Source organism: Phascolarctos cinereus, unplaced genomic scaffold (assembly GCF_003287225.1).
Source record: "Phascolarctos cinereus isolate Bilbo 61053 unplaced genomic scaffold, phaCin_HiC Scaffold_2;HRSCAF=192, whole genome shotgun sequence".
Lineage (NCBI taxonomy): Eukaryota > Metazoa > Chordata > Mammalia > Diprotodontia > Phascolarctidae > Phascolarctos > Phascolarctos cinereus.
In genome coordinates, this window is record NW_027555625.1 from 262408213 (window position 1) to 262430227 (window position 22015).

General features: G+C 41.7%; 1 protein-coding gene and 1 pseudogene across 3 annotated transcripts in view; both read right to left on the minus strand.

Moving 5' to 3' along the window:
* Positions 1-22015, minus strand: part of ADAMTS13 (ADAM metallopeptidase with thrombospondin type 1 motif 13) — a 53405-nt gene that overhangs the window by 22270 nt on the left and 9120 nt on the right. For all 3 annotated transcript variants that reach the window (XR_013484718.1, XM_020981966.2, XM_020981963.2), the window contains exons 6-18: positions 20761-20844; positions 20506-20630; positions 19820-19966; positions 19164-19301; positions 18783-18933; positions 18148-18252; positions 13145-13296; positions 12920-12983; positions 12060-12186; positions 8589-8737; positions 7539-7659; positions 7300-7380; positions 6471-6652 (exon numbers count right to left, since the gene is read on the minus strand). Coding sequence is in view for 2 of the 3 variants with exons in the window: in XM_020981966.2 (XP_020837625.1) it covers positions 6471-6652; positions 7300-7380; positions 7539-7659; positions 8589-8737; positions 12060-12186; positions 12920-12983; positions 13145-13296; positions 18148-18252; positions 18783-18933; positions 19164-19301; positions 19820-19966; positions 20506-20630; positions 20761-20844 (1626 nt within the window). In the remaining variant the exon portion in view is untranslated. The remainder of the gene's footprint in view (positions 1-6470; positions 6653-7299; positions 7381-7538; positions 7660-8588; positions 8738-12059; positions 12187-12919; positions 12984-13144; positions 13297-18147; positions 18253-18782; positions 18934-19163; positions 19302-19819; positions 19967-20505; positions 20631-20760; positions 20845-22015) is intronic.
* LOC144455623 (ribonuclease H1 pseudogene) lies at positions 888-1417 on the minus strand (annotated as a pseudogene).

Consider the following 22015-nt stretch of genomic DNA (forward strand, 5'->3'; position numbering starts at 1 on the left):
AACTGATATTATATTGCTTGCCTTCTCAATGGCTGAAGGGTGAAAGAGAATTTGGAACTCAAAATTTAAAAAAAAAAAAGAATGTTCAAAAGAAATTGATATTTTTTATTTTTTAAATGAAAAAACATTTATTGAATTTCTCTTCCTACTAAGTTCCAAGTGCTATAGTCTGCTCTGGGGATGAATGATAACTACAGTAAGACAGTCTACGGTCAAGTTCATACTTAGGGAGGAGGAGGGGGAAGAAGACAACATATTAGAGAGTTCAGTTGCTGGGTAAATGAAAAGACTTTTTTAAAAGTTCTAAGTCCTAAAAGTCATAAGAATGCATGAGAGGGCAGATTGCATGGCCCAGACAGGCATCTCATCTTTAGATTGTCAGAAGGTCAGATATTGGGATACTATACAGCATGCAAGCAGGGCAAATCGTAAAGCCAGTGTCAGAGCAGATGGCAAGGTTTGTTTCACAGTCCATTTTACCTGAAGGAAAAGTTGATGACTCCTATTACCCCAAGTCATATGAGCAGTCAAGCAGTCTACATTGGTTTCTAGGTGGTCTGGGGCAAGAGTTGAACAAGTCAGAGTTCAGTTGGATCTGACAGAGATGAGGATATCTGCTTCTCTTATTATTAGTACATGTGAACAATTTCTACAGTTGTTTATAGTATATAGTATATAATTTTTGTTTATATTATTGAAGAAAAATTAAAATAGCACATAGAAAAACCAAGAAAGGATATGAAGAAAATGACCAAAGATAGCCATGGAAGACAGCTCCAACACAAGGTGGGGGAAGGGTAAAGAGAAAATGATTTGGAGATTATATTGCAGGGTTAAAGAGAGTGACACTTTAAATTCCACCATCTGCAAGTAGTGATTGAGCCTGCTCATTTTCTAGTTGCTTCGCTGACTAATCTTTGAGCTTCAGCATTGCCTTCAACTTTTGAATGAGCGGGTACATACTTCCATTCAACATTCGTGTCCCAAGTCGTATTGTCCAGCTTAGTGAACTGATCTCTCTGGACAACATCTTTATATTTTACTTGTTTTCCAGCCATTTTCTTTCCATTTGTCAATTCAGTCATTTGTACCTTTAGTGATGAGTTGGTTACCTGTGCACACAATAAATCTGTCCTTATTTTGGGCCTTTGCTTGCTCAATCCCTTTGTCAACTGCTTCTAATGATGCTCTTTGGTTTGTCTGTCATCCAGAATGTGTACCATTTATGTTCAGATCATGGTGTAGTCCCCAACAGACACTAATACCTCCTTGCACCCCTTCTCTTCCATTATTTTTGCAGGTACCCTTGACATACAGTGTTAGGATCTGATCCCTGGTGTGCTTATCCATACCAACTTTCAAAGCCTCTGGTCTGCCAACCATAGTCATAGCTCCTTGGACTGTGTTTCTAACTCATTGCCAGTCCCTCCAAAGGCTTGGTAAAAAAAAAAAAACAAAATGAGTCTGACCTTCAGAGATTGTTGAAATTAATATTTTTAAAAGAAAAAAAGAATCATAGACTATCAAGTAGATTCAGGACATTGTGATGGGATATATATATATATATATGAAAGAGAAAATTGTCCCTGACTTCAAGTAGAATATAAGTTCTATGGTGGGAAGTGGGGTGCAGAGATACAATATGTGAAAAGACTTGTAGATACAAGGATAGGAGGATATAAATAGATACTTCAAATATAATTTGAAGGAGAGAACATGGCAGAACCAAGATGGTGAAGAAAAGGCAAGGACTCACCTGAGCTATTCCCAAACCCCTCCAAACATTTTTAAATAATGCCTCAAAACAAAGACAACTTTTCTAAGTTTCTAAGTCGGCAGGAACGGTCTGTTGCACCAGGGTGAGAGTCAAGCACAGTCCAGCACAGGCTAAGGCTCCACAAACCAGCAGGAGGCCTTGGGGGCGACTGAATCAGTGATGGCAGTGGTGGTTTCCAGACCTCTCAGCTGACAGATGGTAAGGGGATGGTCAGACAACTGGTCAGAAGGAGATTACAGGGAACCCTTTGCTGGCACAAGGGGCAGGACTCAGTTACATTGCCCATACATGGATCTGGGTCACAGTCCTGGATCTCTGTCCCAGGGTGAGAAGGAGCACTAGCACACCAGAGCTTGCAACCCCAGGGGAGCTGGGACCCTGGTCAAAGTTCTAGGGAAGAAAAGAGTGCTTGTAGTTGCTCACAGACCAGAGCACAGGCCAGGAGAGTAGAAAACACACCTCTCCCTAGATAATACTACTTTGGAAGAACCAAAAACTTGCTGGTCCCCAGAATTATCTATGCAAACAGCTACCAAAAATAAAAAACAAAAAACCTGAAGCTTGGGACAGTGCCCCCTCTGCTCAAGAAACAAAGCCCCACTTTAGCAGAGTGTTAAAAGTCAAGAAATAGGCTGGGAAAATTAACAAACAGCAGGAAAAGATCCTGCTGTAGAAAGATACTATGGTGATAGGGAAGATCAAAACACAAACTCAGAAGAAGACAACAAAGTCAAAACTGCTATATCAAAAGTCTCAAAGAAAAATATGAATTGGTCTCAGGTCATGGAAGATCTCAAAAAAGATTTTAAAAATCAAGTAAGAGAGATAGAGGAAAAATTGAGAAGAGAAATGTGAGTGAGATGCAAGAAAATCATGAAAAAAGAGTCAATAGCTTGGTAAAGGAAGCACAAAAAAAAAATACTGAAGAAAATAATACCTCAAAAAAAAAATAGGCCAAATGGTAAAAGAGGCACAAAAATCCATTGAAGAGAAGAGCTCCTTAAAAAGCAGAACTGGCCAAATGGAAAAAAAGAGGTACAAAAAGTCCAATGATATGAAAAGCAAAATGGATAATTTTGATTACATTAAATTGAAAAGTTTTTGCACAAACAAAGCCAATGCAACTAAGATTAGAAGGAAGGTAGAAAATTGGGAAAGAATTTTTACAACCAGTCTTTCTGATAAAGGCCTCATTTCTAAAATATATAGAGAATTAAGACAAATTTATAAGAACACAAGCCATTCCCCAATTGATAAATGGTCAAAGGATATGAACAGACAGTTCTCAGATGAAGAAATTAAAGCCATCTATAGTCATATGAAAAAATGCTCTAAATCATTATTGATTAGAGAAATGCAAATCAAAACAACTCTGAGGTACCACATCACACCTATCAGATTGGCCAACATGACAAAACAGGAAAATGATAAATGTTGGAGAGGATGTGGGAAAATTGGAACGCTAATACATTGTTGGTGGAGTTGTGAAATGATCCAACCATTTTGGAGAACAATTTGGAACTATGCCCAAAGGGCTACAAAAATGTGCATACCCTTTGATCCAGCAATAGCACTTCTAGGGCTCTATCCCAAAGAGATCAAACAAATGGGAAAAGGAGTCACATGTACAAAAATATACATAGCAGCTCTTTTTGTGGTGGCAAAGAATTGGAAATTGAGAGGATGCCCATCAATTGGGGAATGGCTGAGCAAGTTGTAGTATATGAATGTAATGGAATACTATTTGCTATAAGAAATGATGAACAGGCTGACTTCAGAAAAACCTGGAAAGACTTATATGGTCTGATGCTGAGTGAAGTGAGCAGAACCAAGAGGACTTTGTACACAATAGTAGCCACGTTATGCAATGACTAATATTGTTAAACTGAACCCTTCTCAGCATTACGAGGATCTAAGACATCTCCAGAGGCCTCGGGATGGAAAATGCTGTCCACATCCAAAGAAAGAACTATGGAAGTCGAATCGCTCTCACTTATTTTTACCTTCTGTTGAATTTTGTTTCATCTTTCTGATGGTTCCTCCTATTGGTTTTAATTTTTACTTACAACTTCACTAATGTGAAAATATGTTTAATGGGTATGTAAATGTAAAGCCTATGTCAGATTGTGCGCCATCTTGGGGAGGGTGGGGGGGAGGAAAAGGGAGAAAAATTTTCAACTCAAAAGCATATGGAAAAAATTTTTTTAAAAAAAAGCTCAATGAAGGAAATAATTCCTTAAAAATTAGAATTGGGCAAGTGGAAGCTAATGACTTTATGAGACATCAAGAAACAATCAAACAAAATCTAAAGAATGAAAAAATAGAAGAAAATGTGAAATACCTCATTGTAAAAACCACTGACTTGGAAAATAGATCCAGGAGAGATAATTTACAAATTATTGGACTACCTGAAAGCCATGATCAAAAAAAGGGCCTAGACATCATCTTTCAAGAAATTATCAAGGAAAACTGCCGTTATATTCTAGAACCAGAGGGTAAAATGGAAATTTAATCCCAAAATGAAAACTCCCAGCCAAACTCAAGAGCTCCCAGGTCAAGGAGGAAATATTGCAACAGCCAAAAAGAAACAACTTAAACATTGTGGAGCCACAGTCTGGATAACACAAGATTTAGCAGTTTCCACATTAAAGCACTGGAGGGCTTGGAATATGATATTCTAGAGGGCAAAAGAGCTAGGATTACAACCAAGAATCATCTACCCAGCAAAACTGATTATAATCCTTCAGGGGGGAAAATGGATATTCAATGAAAAAAGAAGACTTTTAAACATTCTTGATGAAAAGACCAGAGCTGAATAGAAAATTTGACTTTCAAATACAAGATTCAAGAGAAGCATAAAAAGAGAAATAGGAAAGAGAAATTATAAGAGATTCAATAAGGTTAAACTGTTTATATTCCTACATGGGAAAAAATTCTTTATTTTTCTTGGTTTTTTTGTCTGTGTTTTCTTTTATAATATGACTAACATGGAAATATGTTTTGCATAACTACACATGTATATTCTATATCAAATTGCTTGCCTTCCCAGTTAGAGGGGAGGGAGGGGGAGGAGAGAATGAGAGAATTTGGAACTCAAAAAATTTTTAATAATGTTAAAAAATTGTTTTTACATGTAATTTATATTATTAAAAGATTTTTTAAAAGGAGAGAACATGAATGGAGGGCAGGGGAACAGAGATGGGAATCTGGAAAAGTTTCAAGTAGGATCATAGATTTAGAACTGGAAGGATCATAGAGGCCATCAGTCCAATCCCCTCATTTTACAGATGAGAACACTGAGACCCAGAAACGTTGAAGGACTTGCCCATTTACAGGTAGTAAGTGGCAGAGCAGAGATCCAAACCTAAATCCTACTCTCTTTCCACTGCATCACATTGAGGCAGCACCTTACTAAGCTCTGAAGAGAGTTCAGGTTCTAAGAGGTAGAAATGAGACAGGCAGAGTAAGGAGATGAACTGCTAAATTTGGAGCACAGCTAATAAGCCAGTTTGGCTGGAATGTAGAATGTGTGAAGGTAAAAAATATTAAATAAGTCAGGACAGTAGATTGTTCAGGAGAGACATTTGGGTTAGATTTAGTAGTTACTATGTAGAGATGACCTTAATCAATAGAAATTAATTAAATCATCAAGAAAGATTGTAGGGAGAGAAGAGAAAGCTTCCGGTAGAGCCTTGGAGAACACCCTTGATTAGGAGGTAAGAGATGGATGAAGACCCATGGAAAGAAGGAAGAAAAGAAATAAAGGGAGGGAAGGAGAAAGAGAGAGAAAAAGAAAGAAGGGTAAAGAAGAAGGAAGAGAGAAAGGAATGAAGAGAAAGAGGAAAGAAAGGAAGAAGTGAAAGGGAGGAAGGGAAGAAGGAAGGAAGGAGGGAAGAAAAAATTTTCTCATTTAGCCATAACTGACAGCAAGGAGTGCCCTTTATCTTTGCTGTCCCATCAGTCATCTCCTCTCTCAACCACCTCTAGGTCCATGAAGTAGCTAAGAAGAACATGGCTTTTAACAACTTGGATGAGTTGGGAGCTGTAGGCCTTTGGATAAGATGGAAAACCACAAAGCCTTGCAAGTGATTGATAAATGCTTTTTTCCCATTCATTTATTTGTAATTATTTCTTACTGAAGGCATATTATCATTTTAACTTGTGGAATTCCAACCTATCTATAGCTTAGGAGCCTAACAAGTTGCCTTAGGTACACAGAGGTTAAGTGACTTGTCAGGAGTCAAATAGTAAAAGTGTCAGAGGGGAGATTGACTTGTGAAGATCACATAGCCAGTAAGAGTCCCAGGTGGGATTTGAACTCAGATCTCCTTGACTCAGTACTCAATCCACTATGCTGTGCAGCCTTCATGCTATGAGCTGAGGATTAAATGAGTACGGGAGTGTTACCCTCTTGGGTTCTACTTCTCTCCCTTCCACTGATCTGCTTCATTTGTCTTTGCTTCAAGTTCCCATCTTCAAGAAGCACTACCAACACTCTCTAGTCTACCTCAATACGTATTATATCCAACAGCTGTCTCTGGTGACTTCTATTAAAAATTACTTTCCTAAAAATACATTATTAATTTTATTCCTTTGAGACTTTTAAGTCCCCCTGTCTGGTTCAGAAGAGCAACCAGGAGGGAGAGTCACAGCCAAACTTTGACTAACTCACCACTGCCTTTAACTACCTCACCTGTATTTCAATGTCCTCTTGGGTGGGTCCTCTGATGTGTATCTCCTCTAGGTGGGGCATCTTTTCCTTGCTGAGGAACACCTTGTACTCAATCTGATTGTCTTCCAGGACTGAGGGGTAGGTGGTGTTTAACGAGATGCTCCTCTTGCCAGATACCACATACTGTCCTCTTATCTTCACAGCTACAGTCCAGAACAGTGTTAATATTAAAGGAAGCATGCTAGCCATCTGTTTCCACTTTCTGTCCATAGTCAGGGATTGATGCAGAAACCTCTGAACATCCAGGAAAGAATCTTAGCCAGAGAGGCTTAGGGAATGGGGTGGGAGATGTGAGCAGGACCAATGGAAGCAAAAAGGGAAAAGTTACAAAAGAAAAATGACAAGTGGGACACCCTCTCAAATGGCTGGCCACTGCAGCTAAGAGTTACATCAGCTGAGGGTTTTTCCTTCTGTGAATCACAGAGCCAGCATGATGGAAAAGATGATAGATTTGTGGTCAGACGGCCTTGAGTTAGAATTCTGGCACTACCACTTATTGCCTTTCTGACCTTGGGCAAATCACTTATTAACCACTCTGGACCTCTGTTCATCTCCAAAATGAAGAGCAGCTGTATTTATAATCCTTTGAAAGTGGAAATATTTACACTGCAGTGTGAAACGTGCCAGTGATTGGCACATAGTAAAAACTTAATAAATGATTTTTCATTCATTCAGTGCTCATAAATAGTGCTAACTTCAATGGGTTTTGTAGCTATTCTAAGGTCAGTTACAGGCAGGACCCAGAAGGGCTGACTAATTGTGGTGTTGCCTTTTCTTCCTGCCTACTTACCCAGGTGTGTGAAGAGTGGTTTCTGGTTGGTGATATGCACAGTGGTGAAATTAGGAGGAATTGTCAGGAATGTGACGTACTCTAGGAGGAAATTCAAACAGGAGATGGGTCATGCCCCTTTATCAGAGCCCTGTGGAATTAGTCTGGGTTGTCCTTGTTTTCTCATCAGACTGCTAGTGAAAAGGAAACTTCTCTTAAGGAAAAGTACCATCCCCAGGCTGGGAAGGGTTCTGCTGTACCTTGGGCCCTCCCTCCAGTGTAAGAGCCATTCACTCTGCTGCATGTGGTGTTGTCTCCCCCACAGACCTGACACACATCCTTCACATGTCCAGAATCCATCCTGCCATCACATCCAAATGCCTGATCAAAAGAGAAGGCAAAAGATTGGATTCTGGGGTACAAACAAGACTAGGACCTGACCTTCCCCACTTTCCTCTTCCCAGGGCCATTTCAGACCCATGTAGATTGTTGGTTGGGAAGAATCACCACCCCTGGGGGCACCCTTCCTCCTTGCGTTACCTTTTATTCTGGCTGCTTGACTGCTCATAAGACCTAGATGACAACTCTATTCCTTCCTATGAAATGGAGGACCACCAGGCTTGCCATCTGCCCTGACACTGAACCCTCTGGTCCTCCAGACTTTATCATTTGCCCTATCTCTACACCCTGCAGTGCCCCCTGCACTGTCATCAATCTACATATATAATCCAGGGGCCCATGGGTCTTGTCATCTACACCATCAGGCCTTTCCATTCAACCTGCAGCTGAACTCTCTTTAACGTACTGTCTCTCCCAATTAGAGTGTAAGCTCCTTGAGGACAAGGACTATCTCATTTTTCTATTAGAATCCCCAAAGCTTAACATGATGCTTGGCACATGGTAAGCACTTAATAAATGCTTTTTCATTCATTCATACATACATACGTACAGAAAGGCAGCCTGGACAAGTGTAGAAATGGTGTGATTTGAGGGATAGTAAAGGGGATGATGCCAAAGACAAATTTCACGTACTTCGACACCATACCTTGGGTTTGTGGAAAAGAGTCAATAAACATTTTATTAAATGCCTACTATGTGCCAGGCACTGTGCTAAGCACTTCGGATATAAAAAAGAGGCAAAAAACAGTCCCTGCCCTCAAGAAGCTCACAATCTAATGGGGGAACCAAGAAGCCCTTCAAGCTTCATTCTGATTTTCCTAGACAGACAGACAGACAGACACATACACACACACACACACACACACACACACACACACACACACACACACACGGAAAATGGCCTTACGTACCCTGCATTTGCCCATCACACAGACGCTTATGGTCCCCTCTGCCTGGTGATCTGCAGGCACACATCGCGTACCATCCAGGAAACTTGCCCCACGGCTCACGATGAAATTCTTTCCAGATGCCCAGCACATATGCTTACACAGATCATTCCCTGGGAAGGCAGAGATGTGAAGGAACTCTATGTTATACTACCTGATGCCTAAGAGAAAGAAGAAGGGGTGGAGGGAGCAGTGATAGCCTGCAAAAACAGGTTAGGGTCTTGCAGAGCTTTCATCACTGGTCTTACAAGTAGATCTAGCTTGAGGACTGCTACTGGTAGCTATTTTTTTAAGCTCTCATTCTTGTTTTGTGATAGAAGATACCCCAATATATAAAGTATAAGACAAAAGTCCTGAATGAACGTTCACTTGTTTATTACACCTCTAGAGCAGACTTTAAAGTTTAGAGACAGGTTTTAGAGAATTGAGTTGTTATGTCCCCCAGAAATAAACAAATGATATGAATATATATTTCTCAAAAGAAAAAATGCAGGGGCAGCTAGGTGGCGCAGTGGATAGAGCACCGGCCCTGAAGTCAGGAGGACCTGAGTTCAAATCTAGCCTCAGACCAAACACTTGTCACTTACTAGCTGTGTGACCCTGGGCAAGTCACTTAACCCCAGTTGCCTTAAAAAAAAAAAGAGAGAGAGACGTGATTTAAAAAAAAAAAACCTTAAACACATGAAAAAATGCAAACCATTAGCAACCATAGGATATCTCCAAATCACCAACGGCAATAGAAATTCCACTGAAAACAACTCTGAGGTTTTACCTCACTCCCAAGGAATTGGAAAAGATGACAAAACCATGGGAGCAATCAATGTTGGAGAGGCTGTGGAAAGACAGGCACACTAATGCATTGTTGGTGGAGCTATGAGCTTCCATTCTGAAAAACAATTTTGAATAATGCAAATAAAGCTGACTAAATGTCAATATCTTTTGATTCAGAGATCCCACTATTAGACATATACCCCTAAGGAGGTAACTGACAAAAAGAAAGTTTCTACCAAAATATTTATAATAGCATTTTTTGTAGTAGCAAATAATTGGAAACAAGATAGATGCCTATCAATTGAGGGATATCTAAACAAATTGTGACATATAAATGTAATTAAATATTACTGTGTGGTAAGAAATGATAAATATGTTGAATACAGAGAAGCATGGAAAGACTTACATGAACTGATACAAAATGAAGTAAGCAGAGCCAAGGAAACAATAAACATAATAATTACAACAATGAAAATGGAAAGAACAACCACCACAAAACACTGAAAAAATGAACGCTTTAAAAATACACAGACTAAGCTTGGTTCTTAAAGAAGAGTTAAAGGAAAACATTTGCCCACTCCTCTGAAGTAGCAGTGGATTCAGGAAGGTCCACAAGTGTGGAATATTACATATTACATCAGATTTTTTCAAATGTATTGATCAGTTTTGCTGAATTTTTCCTCTTTTTCTTTTCTCAATTTTTAAATTCTTCGTTATAAGAGATGACTAGGGGGAGGAATTCAGTTAAATAAAAACAAAATATAACAATATATTTTGAAAAAGAATTGTCATATATTTAGGCCATGGATTGCCCTAAAAGCATCTTTGGGGTTTTTTGATGTGAGGGTTTGGGTTTTTTCTATTTACTATCCTTTTATTCCTAAACCATGTATCCCCTTCCAAACTCCCTAGGTGTTATAGCTATAGAAGTGATGACCACTTGTGTTGGAAGAAAAGACACCTTAGCTCTGGGAATATATAGGTAAGGAGGTAGACCACCTAGCCCAAGGCCATGAGAACAGACCCCTATTTGTATGCAGCATACTGTAAACTTTCACAATAAGCAATAGGATAAGTCAACAGAAGAGAACAGCAGGCCTACAGGCAAACATATACACACACTTCCTTTCTTTTCTCCTTGTATGCCCTCTGAACAACTGTAATGCTCTAATATCCTAACAACTCAACTCAGCAATAGAATCAATAGGTAAACCTAGTGTCCCCAGCCATTAAAACCCTGGGAAGTTTAAAGCATGGTGGGGAAGTGAGGAAAGTTGTTAGGAACACCATAAATCATGGGAGAAGCTAAGATTTTGCTTGAGAATCAAGGAGTGCCAGGAACTTCCAAAACTGGAGTGCTATTTTTTTCCTGGGTGTGCTTCCCAACTTTAGGCCCTTAACACCACTAGGACTGGCAGTAGGGATGAAATCTGATGCCTGGCAAATGCAAATACCCAGGGCCCCAATCAGCAACTATTTTCCTACACTGAGACCAAGGGTCTTCCCACTACATCCTAAAATTTAACTTTAGAGAGTTCAACGCTCTCTCCTTCCTTCAGGTGGCTGCCTTTGGGCCTACAGTAGCGCAGCAGCCATGGCCATCCGATACCCCATGGCCGTAGGCCTCAACAAGGGCCACAAAGTTACCAAAAAAACGTTTCGAAGCTGCGACACTGCCGCTGCCGTGGGCGCTTGACCAAACACACCAAGTTTGTGAAAGATATGATCCGGGAGGTGTGTGGATTTGCCCCTGAGGTGGGCCATGGAACTGTTAAAGGTCTCCAAGGATAAGGGAGCCCTTAAGTTCATCAAAAAAAGGGTGGGAACTCACATCCGGGCCAAGAGGAAGAAAGGGGAGCTCAGCAACGTTCCAGCTGTCAGGAGGAAGGCTGCTCCCAAGAAAGACTAAGCTGGACCCTGTCAACCTTCCCCACTTACCCAATAAAGATCTGACAAATAAAAAAATAAAATAAAATAAAATAAAATTTAACTTTAATAAATTTGGCTTCTAATACATAGGTTTCATACATGTTCTTTCTTGTCTTTTCAGTTGTGGCCACTTATCCACCACAAAACCATCCACTTGAGAGAGCACTTGCTGCTAAATAATGGGGAAAATAAACAGAACTGGATCCCAGTACTTCCAATTCCCCAGTACAGTTGCTGATAAGGGTCTCTATCCCAAAACGTCTCCAGTATACTCTATCATTCTCTCCTTATTATTCCATTCCTTTGGGCGTTTAAGGCTGCTAGAGGAGTAACCACTGAGTAATTAGTTATAAGCAGGGACGTATCTCCAGTACTTAGGACAGTGCCTGGTGCAGAGTAGGCATGTCACCAATGCTTATTGATTGACTGACTGATCCAGTGAACTGGAAGGGACTTTAGAAACTACCTTATCTAACCCCCTCGTTTTACAGGAAGCCCAGAAAGGTTAAGTAATTTGCCCAAAGTCACACAGGTAATAGGTAACAGAGCTGGGATTTGAACCCTGACATTCTGACTTTAAGTCTAATACTCTTGCCACTGCACCACAAAGGAATGAGACACAGGATTTAGGGGACACAGATACGGATGACGGAAGGACACAAATGATAAATTCTAGCAGTGCAGTGACGATATTGTGAGAGTCACAGAGAGAGAGATGGCCTCACTTCTCTCTACCTTGGCTATACTGAGCAGCTGACTTCCAGCTATAGAAGGTGGGAACCCCCGGAGTGAGGTATAGTGGCTTCCCATCAGTCGCAGCACATTGCTCAGACATGAACTCTAGCTGGGTCTTCACACAGGCCTGCAGAAAAGAGGTACAGAGGATATCCAGAGGAGACAGAAAGTGAGCTCCGGCAGACAAGGCTATTGAGAGGAAAGCTTCAATTATTTAAATTTGGTCAGGAAAACTGTAGCTGGTCAGAAAAAAAAAATGAAGAGGGAATCCCCAAAAGAGATTTAGTGAATCTCAGCTTCTTTTATGCCAAAGTCCATGATAGCTAACATTAAGGCCTTTCTTGGGTGAGACAAAATGTGTCTAAAGTTGGTTTTTTTACATAATCTGCTCCCCTAATGTCCTGGGACACTGGATCTCAAGGTGCTTTGCCTGGGGAAGAGAGAATGGAGGCATAACAGCTTTCTTTAGATACCTGAAAGGCTATCACATAATTATTTTGTATAGCTCTGGAAAACAAAATTAAGATGCACAGATAGAGGTTAGGAGGCAGATTGCAACTCAAGAAAAAAATCTTTGTATTGCTTTAAGCTGTGTCTTTACAAAAGGTAGCAAAGTCCCTGTAACTGGCAGCACAGATGTCCCTGCTTCTCCCTACCTGTCTGGGAGTGTAGGATTTAGTCCTTTCTTATCTCTATCAGGTCAGAAAGCTGTGTAGAGGCAATTCTTGCCCTAGGGGAAAGACTGTAATGACTTTTAGGGTCTTATCACTCACTTCAGTGGCTTGGCTCCTCCAGATAATAGGACTCAGGGTTAAAAGAGGTCTCTACCCCACCAAGTGGTCTAAAAGGGGCATCCTTACCTGAGTGTTGCACAGCTCAGCCTTGAGGTCAGCTCCTGCACAGTCAAGACCACCAAAGGCAGGTCTGAAAAGCACCATTGGGCAGAGTCAGGAGGAAGAGCAGTGTAGACAGCTTCCTCGCCACAGTGTACCTACACTACAGTCTGCTCCTAGATGAAGAAAGGGCCTGTGTTCTCCCACTCCAACCCATACCCACTCAACCCCAGAAACTGAGGTCCCACGTACCTGGGGTTGTTGCACTGCCGTCTTCTGGTGATGACTCCTCCTCCACAGGTTCGGGAGCAAGTGCTAGGAGGGCCCCAACTAGACCACTGTCCATGTACTAAGGAGACTGGGGTCAACTCTTCTAGAGAACGGCAGTGGCCCTTAGAGCACCACTAGAATAGAAAAACACGTTGAAAATAAAGTAATTGAAATGTCCATATCCCTTTTGATCCAGGGATTCCACTGCTAAGCATATGCTTCAGGAAGGGAGGGAGAGAAGGAGAGAGAGACAGAGACAGAGACAGAGAGAGAAAGAGAGACAAAGAGAGAGACAGAGAGACAAGAGAGAGAGAGAGGAAAAAGAAGGAGGAGGAGGAGGAAGGAAGGAAAGAAAAGAGGAAAAGAAAGAAGGAACGAAAGAAGAAGGAAGAAAGAAATACACCAACATATTTATAACAGTACCTTTCAATTAGAAAAGGGCTAAATAAATTGTGGTACAAGAAAGTAATGGAATATAACTCTTTTTTTTAGAAATAGTGACTAAGATGAACACAGAGAAGAGGGGAAAGACTTAGACGAACTTGATGAGGTCTAGAGGTTTAGGATTCTTTCTGAGGCGAGGGGCAAAGGTCTTGGCTTGGGCTCATACCCCATCAAACTGATGAAAAATGAAGCAAAGCCAGAAAACCAACATACACAGACTACAACAATGTAAATGGAAAGAACAATACAACAAAATTAAGATTGAATGCTGCAAAATTATAATAACAAAGCTGGCCCCACAGAATGAAGAGGAGAAGGCAATTCTCCCTACTTCTTTGCAGAGGTGAGGGACTATGGCTATGGAACACTGCATTAAATATCAGACTTTTAAAATGTGTTAGTTTTGCTGAACTCTTTTTTCTTCTTTGTTATTCTTTCTTATAAGGGATGGCTCTTTGGGAGGGGGTAGGAGGAGGACTACATTAGGAAAGTTGGGTGTTTTGGGGTTTTTTTAAGCATACTAATTAGCCACAGGAAGATAGATATGATTTTTTCTTAAACCCCCATTTCTGCAGTGAGGTAGATAGTCAACACAAAAAACGGTATCAAACTCATTTGTTATCCACATACTCTGTTGAATGGCAAGGTCAGTGACAGTGGCCTCCTTGCTGCTCCTCCCATAAGACACTCAATCCTCTGACTCCAAGCACTTTCTCTGGCTCTCCCCCAGGCCTGGAATGCTCTTCCTCCCTATCTCTACCTCCTGGCTTGCCTGGGTTCTTTCAAGCCCCAGCTAAACTCCTACCTTGTATAAAAAGCCCTTACCAATCTTCCTCAATTATAATGAACTTGTTATCCTTTCCCCTCTTCCTTATTTGCCTATTCTTGTCAAGGGTATCACCATCCTCTCAGTTACCTTGACTCTCAGCCTAGGTGTCATGCTAGATTCTTCACTCTCTCTCACTCCTCCCCCATCTAATCAGTGGTCAAATCCTATTGTGTCCACCTCCCTAACTAACATTTCTCATATATGCCCCCCTTCTGTCCTATGACACTTCAGCCACCCTAGTGCAGACCCTCATCCACTCATGCCTGGACTGTTGCAATAGCCGGCTGGTTGGTCTCCCTGACTCGTTTTTCCCCACCCTAATCCATCCTCCACTCAGCTGTCAAAATGATTTTCCTAAAATGCAGATATGACCATAGAACTATCACCCCAATTCAATGAATTCTAGTGGTTCCCTATTACTTCCAGGACCAAACATAAAATCTTCAATTTGGCTTTCAAAGCCCTTTATAACCTGGCCCCTTCTTATATCACCAGTCTTCTTGACAATTTAACTCACCACTTCTTCTCTACAAATCCCCATTGATGGCCTCCCTCCTGGTCCTTTCATAGGTTCCAAGATTTTTCACTGGCTATCTCCCATCTATAGAATATTCTCTCCTTATCTCCACCTCCAGGCTTCCCTGGCTTCCTTCAGGTCCCAGGTAAAATCCCACCTTCTGCAAGAACCCTTTCCCAGTCCTCCTTAATCTTAGTGCCTTTCATATGAGACTGCCCACCATTTATGCTGCATGTCATCTTTCCCATCCAATTGTGAGCTCTTTGAGAGCAGGGATCCCTTTCCCCCTTCTATTGCCTTTCTTTTTCTCCCTATCAATTAACACAGTGCCTAGCACATAGTAGGCACTTAAAAAATACTTGTTCCTTGACTCACACCAAAATTCTTGGTGCTGCTTCTAATAAACTCGCTGAGAAAGGCAAAACTGCTAGTTTTGGCTAATAAGAAGGCCCTGTGGAAGTTACCAATGTAAAGAAGGGAGTTCAACACTTCTCCCTTAACCAATCAATAATCATTAGGTTTAAAAACTGTATAAATAAGATTTTCTGCTGTTAGGTACAAACTCCTACTTATCTTGCTCAAGGAGGGAACAGCTTGATTGACTAACCACACTCCTGGAGACTCTAAATAGTGGTGGAATTTTCCTTAATCATTCAGTTAGGTGATAGACCAGCTCATCAGTGAAGAACCCTAGGTTTAGGCATTTAAGAGAGATTCCATCTTGGGAGGGAAGGGGGTTTTGTTGATTGTTGACACATAAGAAAGTGATGGAGAAAATGTTAACAATTCAGATCAAACTTAAAAGTGAGTTGTGCCTTTTCAGAGAGCCAATTGTTAAACATTTTACTACCACACCACTGAGGGGAAGGGGGGCAAGAGGAGAAAGAGTCTCCTCTCTTCTCCTCCTTCTCCTTCTTCCTCTCTCTCTTCCCCTCCCCCAATTCCTTCCCTCCCTCTCTTTCACTCTCTCTCTCTCTCCCCTTCAATCCCCAGCTCTCCTCCTCCAATGACTATGTATGTCATCAAGGAAATTGGCATAATGGCAGACAGTGCATCCAAGGGACGCAGCAAGGACAAGCAAAGACAAACCAGAATAGAGGCAAACACAAAAAGATATTCACTCCTTGAGGGCGGAGACTGTGTTTTGTCTCTTTTCGTAAACCCAGCACTTAGCACATAGCCTGGTACATATGAGGTGATTAATAAATGTTTATTGATTGATTTATTCAAGGGACCTTTTACATCAGAGAAGAATGCCAGCTATGGACTCAGAAATGGATTTCCAGGAACCAAGAGCTGCAAGTCTACTCTTTGGGTCACATTATGAGCAAATTATTAGAAGCCTGAGTAGGAGCAGCAGTTGATCTCTAAGGACCTGATGAGACAAGGCAAAGGGAAGCTGGGGAGGTAGCTCCAAAGTGGATAGTGAACCAGCACTAGTCATGCTGACACATATACTTCCCATTTTAACTTAATAGAAAGGGTACTGACTTAGATTAAGTAAAGGAAATAAGAAGCTGTAGCAAACAGTAGTAAAAATAAGGAGATTAGAAAAAGCAAACTAGAAAAGAGGTGCTCAGCAAGGCTGCCAGTACTGTGCTGGAACCAGCTCTAAACACTGTTAAATTTTCATTTTGAGCATTTATACCTCAATAGGTAGCATAGTGGACAGGGTGCTGGGCCTGGAGTCAGGAACATGAGTATTCCTGAGTTCAAATCTGGCCTCAGACACTTACTAGCTGTATGGCCCTGGGCAAGTGACTTCACCCTGTTTGCCTCGGTGTCCTCATCTGTAAAATGAGCTGGAGAAGGAAATGGCAAACCACTCCACTATCTTTGCCAAGAAAACCCTAAATGGGGTTACGAAGAGTCAGACCCAACTGAAACAAATGAATAATAACAAATCTAGAAATCAGGGTTTAATTTACTGTTTTGTTGATTGTTGACCCTTAAGAAAGTGATGGAGAAAATATTAATATTTCAGATTAAACTTAAAAGTGAGTTGTGCCTTTTCAGAGAGCCCATTGTTGAACATTTTACTATCATACCACTGAATATACCCTTCTTCAATTTTCTTGGAGTACTGTGATTGACATTCAACAAATACATCTCATAAGACAGGAAAATTGCATTAATGAGGTATATGTTAAAACTAATATTTTTCTTCCTATTGATTGTTAGCTTTTGGTAACATATATATATGTTAGAGTTGACTAAGCTCAGAAAAAAACATTTAGCCATCTATTTAAGAGAGTGCCTCCTATGGTACAACTGAATCAAGGTTTTCTTTAAAAGCATTTATGTTCCATAGGGTACTATTCTAAGATGGATATGAGTTCAGCTTTGCCCTTAACACATTCTAGTTTGTTATTTCATGTAGATGCTGGTCACCACTCTGCAGAATGCAAGCCCCCTGAAGGCAGAGGCTGTGCCACTGTTTAATCTTTGTCACCTCAGTGCCTGGCACATAATCAGCACTTAATATCTGTTGAATTGTTGAGCTCTATGTAACTGTAAGTCAGCTAATGAAATTAGACTTGACTGTCTAATTGTGTAACTGGTTGGAATGCTTCTATACACAGAAATGGATGAGATGAGACAGTCAGCCACTAGTAATTCCTTTGAGGCACTAAATAGGGAGGTAAAAAACTATCAACTGAGCATCAGAGCAACTCCTATTTTTCCAGACCCATGCTAAGGGAGTAACTTCCCAGTCCATCACTAAGCCTCCTGAAAATAACCAGTCCTAGTTATCTTGCCTAGCATAGATATCCCATTGTAAATTATTGAGTTGACTTTCTGGCTTATCAAATTTGTTCCTTCCGCACTGAGTTAGTGTATCAGGTTCTGCTCATACTTGGGCAACCTGATAAAGATAAATTTCTGAACTGCAAAGCTCAGGATCTGATTCTGCTATTTACTAGCTGTCACTCCCCACAAAGATGCAGCATTCCCATGAACTCAGCCTAAAACAGTGATCTGCTTTCCTTATCCCCACATTACAACAGAGATCCCACTCAATGAGGGAGACATGGAACTGGGCAAAGAGAGCTCCATCACTAAAAGTATGGTGGTGTACCAGGAGTATCTTTTTCTCAAATGACCATTCCTCTTGTCCTCACCCTGCAAACTGAATTAACCCTGCCAGACTACAGGCATCCTCTTTAAACATCCAATGCAAACCTTGCTATTTACCTTATTGACTCCACATTCAGTCCCATCCAGGAGTGGGATAAGGATGCGACTACAGCGGGTGAGGTCCTGAGGGTCTGTATGGCAGGAGAGAACTTGGCACATATCCTGAGAAGGGATAAGAGAAGGCTGTATGTTTGAAACTATACTTGTAAGGTCCATATTTGTTGTTGGCTACAGGGTCAGGGTACAACACTAGCTCTTCCTTCTAGACTCTGTGGGATTGCTGATGCCAGACCACTTTGCAGCAGGGATCCTGATTACCCTGGAGAGACAGGTGGGGAACTGGATACTGCCAGAGAGGCAGTGTGATTCCACAGAGAGGGCATTAGGCTCGGAGTCAGAAAGACCTGGGTTTAAATCCAACCCCTAGACATTCACTAGCTCTATGACCCCGGGAAGTCACTTAAACTCTCTGTGTCTCAGTTTCCTCTTGTGTAAAATAAAGAGGTTGGACTCATTGACCTCGTAAGATCTCTTCCAGTTCTAAGTCTATGATCCTAGGACAAGAGGTTATCAGGGCAAGTGCAGTGGGGGACAGATGATGGAGAAGTTTGGGCAAATAGGAGAAGAAAGATCAGAGGCTGATACAGGGTAGGAGAGGGGAGAGATGAGAACAGATATAAGGTTCTACCTACAACATCATCCCTGGAGAAGGTACAGGCAATGGCGGCACTCCCAAAGGCAACTCGGCACTGCTCATCTGCTCCATAGTAGAGGCCAGGCTCTGCCTGGGGGATTGTTCCTTCCAGGTGAGGCAGATCATTCACACAGCTTGCCTTCCCTGTGCTGGCACAGATCCCAGCAGACTTTACGGTCCCACTTAACCCAAGGTTCCCTAAGCCAATAGGCCCCCACCCATCTCCAGGATGTAATCCCCAAGGCAGGGTTAAATTTGCTTTCAGGATCCTTAGGGATCATAACTCACAGAAGGTCCCTCCCTATCCCACCTGTCCGCCCCTCCCTCTTCATGCACATAACATACCAGGCAGTAATGGAATGGCCTCAGCTGTCATTACCTAACAAAGTGTAGAAACTGCTCGCGGCTGCACTCTGACCACGTGAGGCCAATGCTGTTTGGGGTGCCCCCAAGGGCCATGATGTGGTCATTGCTGCTGCAGCTGTTTTTGTCAGCCCCATCATGATCAATACCAAAGCTGCAATCAAGGTCAGAGTGATTAGGACCCATTTGGTCATTTTTCTAAGAGAAATTCTGTTGTACTTGCCTTCTTCAAAGATAAACCACATCCTCCTCCTTTCCCCTTCTCCATTCCATCTAGGACATGGTTTAAGACCAGCTGGAGATGCCAGCTTTTCTTTGACTTTACCTGCCTCCAGTGGACTGAGACCCATGTTCTCTATCACTGGAACTATGAAGTGACCAACTTCCTATTCCCCTTCTAAACATTCTCCTAAAACTTTCCTAATAAAATGCTTACCTTCCTCAGTCACTGGGGCTATGCAGTGTATCTCCCATTGAGGTACCTGGCAATTTTCCCCATGATCTTCTTCCAACCTCCTTGGCTCTAGATCACATTGTATTCCCCAGTCCCACATCTAGCCAGTGTCAACTCTTCTGCCATATTTTATTTCTGAAGTCATTCTGGCCCTCCAGTAGATTTTACTTCTTGCCACTTCCCCTACTTTGTATAGGGGCTGGAGGGAAGTCACATACCTGTGCCCAATCTCATGAGCAATGGTGACCCCCAGATCAAAGCCCGTGTCTTCTGTGATAAGGCAGCTCCAGGAGGAGGAGCAAGCACCCCCAAGCTGGGTCACTCCCCGTACCTGCTTGTTGCCATCTGACAGCTCCAGATCAAACCTCCAAAAGAAAGATAGCTCACAGGGGCAAGACTAAGGACAAGGCACTGGTAGAGCACACAAATAGGACAGATGCAGACAAAGTCTCCCCAGCTTTGAGGGCCCTCGGGAATTTTCCAAGCTACTTTTTCATTCCCCAAATCATTGCTACTGGAGCATATTGGAGGTGTGGTTAAAAGAATAGGAGTGGGACCTAGGAAAAACACTATCCCATGCCAGCTTTTTAAAAATTATTTTATTTATTTTTAGTTTTCAACATTCACTTCCACAAGATTTTGAGTTCCAATTTTTCTCCCCTCACCCCAGGACAGAATGCATTCTGAATACCCCTTTCCCCAATCTGCCCTCCCTTTTATCAGCCACCCTTCTCTTCTCCCCTTTCCCTTCTATTTTCCTGTAGGGCAGGATAGATTTCTAGACCCCATTGCCTGTATATCTTATGTCCCAATTGCATGTAAAAACAGTTTTTAACATTTGTTTTTAAAAAGCCATGCCAGCTTTTTGGCTCTCCAGGCCTTCCAGAGTGGGGAACTTAGTTACCTTGTGATGTAGAGGACCAAGTCAGCATGGAGTGGGTGGGTGTCATCTGGGGGATTGATCCTCTGGCTCCATTCACACACGCTGAGCAGTGAGGAGGTGAGATTGGTGGTAATACTCAGATCAGCCTGAGGGAAGGAGTAGAGAGGAAGGAGGCCCTCCAAAGAACAGCCTCTGAAGTCAGCACATCTATGCCACTGGCTAGGGGGTGGGCAGCAGGACGAAGAGGCTGCTTTCTGAATTTAATCTGCCTCCTACCTCTGGCTCAGTCAGAATGATCATCTTTATCAGGTGGACTCGGAACTGGGCTCCTACGGAAACATCTCTCAGCAGTTCTGCCCCCTATTAAGAAGTGAAGCAGAAAAAAAGATTAAAGGAGTTGGAAGTAAAGAGATATTGCCCTGACAATTAAATAATCAACAAGTATTTATTAAGGACCTACTGTGTGCCAGAGCAGTTAGGGGCTAGAGATACAAGTACAAAGAGTAAAATGATCCCTATTCAGAAGCAGCTTTCCATTTCTAATAGAGGAAACAATATATAAAAATATGTACTGTAAGAGCAGCTAGGTGGCGCAGCAGATAGAGCACCTGGCCCTGGAGTCAGAAGGACCTGAGTTCAAATTAGACCTCAGACCAGACACTTGATACTTACTAGCTGTGTGACCCTGGGCAGGTCACTTAACCCCATTGCCTAGTCCCCCCCCTCAAAAAAAAATTATATACTGTATAAATATAAAGTTAGCAAATAAATAAATATATATATACACACACAGTAGTTAAATACAAAGTACTATGGGAGGGAAGACACTAGTTGTTGAGGGCTCAGGAAATGCTTCATCCAAAAGATGATGTCTGAACTGCATCTTATAGGGACAGAGGATTAACATAACAATTATTAATATAATAATTAATTGGACAGCTACATAGTACAATGGATAGAGTGCTGGGCCTAAAGTCAGGAAGACTCATCTTCCTGAGTTCAAATATGGCCTCAGACACTTGCTAGCTGTGTGACCCTGGACAAGTCACTTAACCCTGTTTTCCTTAGTTTCCTCAACTATAAAATGAGCTGAAGAAGGAAATGGCAAACCAGTCCAGTATTTTTGCCAAGAAAACCCCAAATGGGGTCACGAATACTCATACACAATTGAAAAATGACTGAACAACAACAACAAAAATAACAATTAATAACAAAACAAAAAAGTGAAGTGTTTGTACCTCAGTGGACTAAGTGTCAGGAGACCTTAACTTAAGCCTAAGCCACATGGCCTTAAGCCTGCAGGTTCCCCACCACAACCTAGAACATGGCATGTTACATTTAGAAGAGACTTTGGAGATTATATAGTCCAACACTCTAATTTTACAAATGTGGAAACTGAGAGGCTACCTTCATATACTATTGGCTGAGCCTTTATAAAATGAGGTTAACAAAAATATTTATAGCAGCCCCTTTTGTGGTGGCTAAGAATTAAAAATCAAAGCGATGCCCATGAATTGGGGAGTGGCTAAAT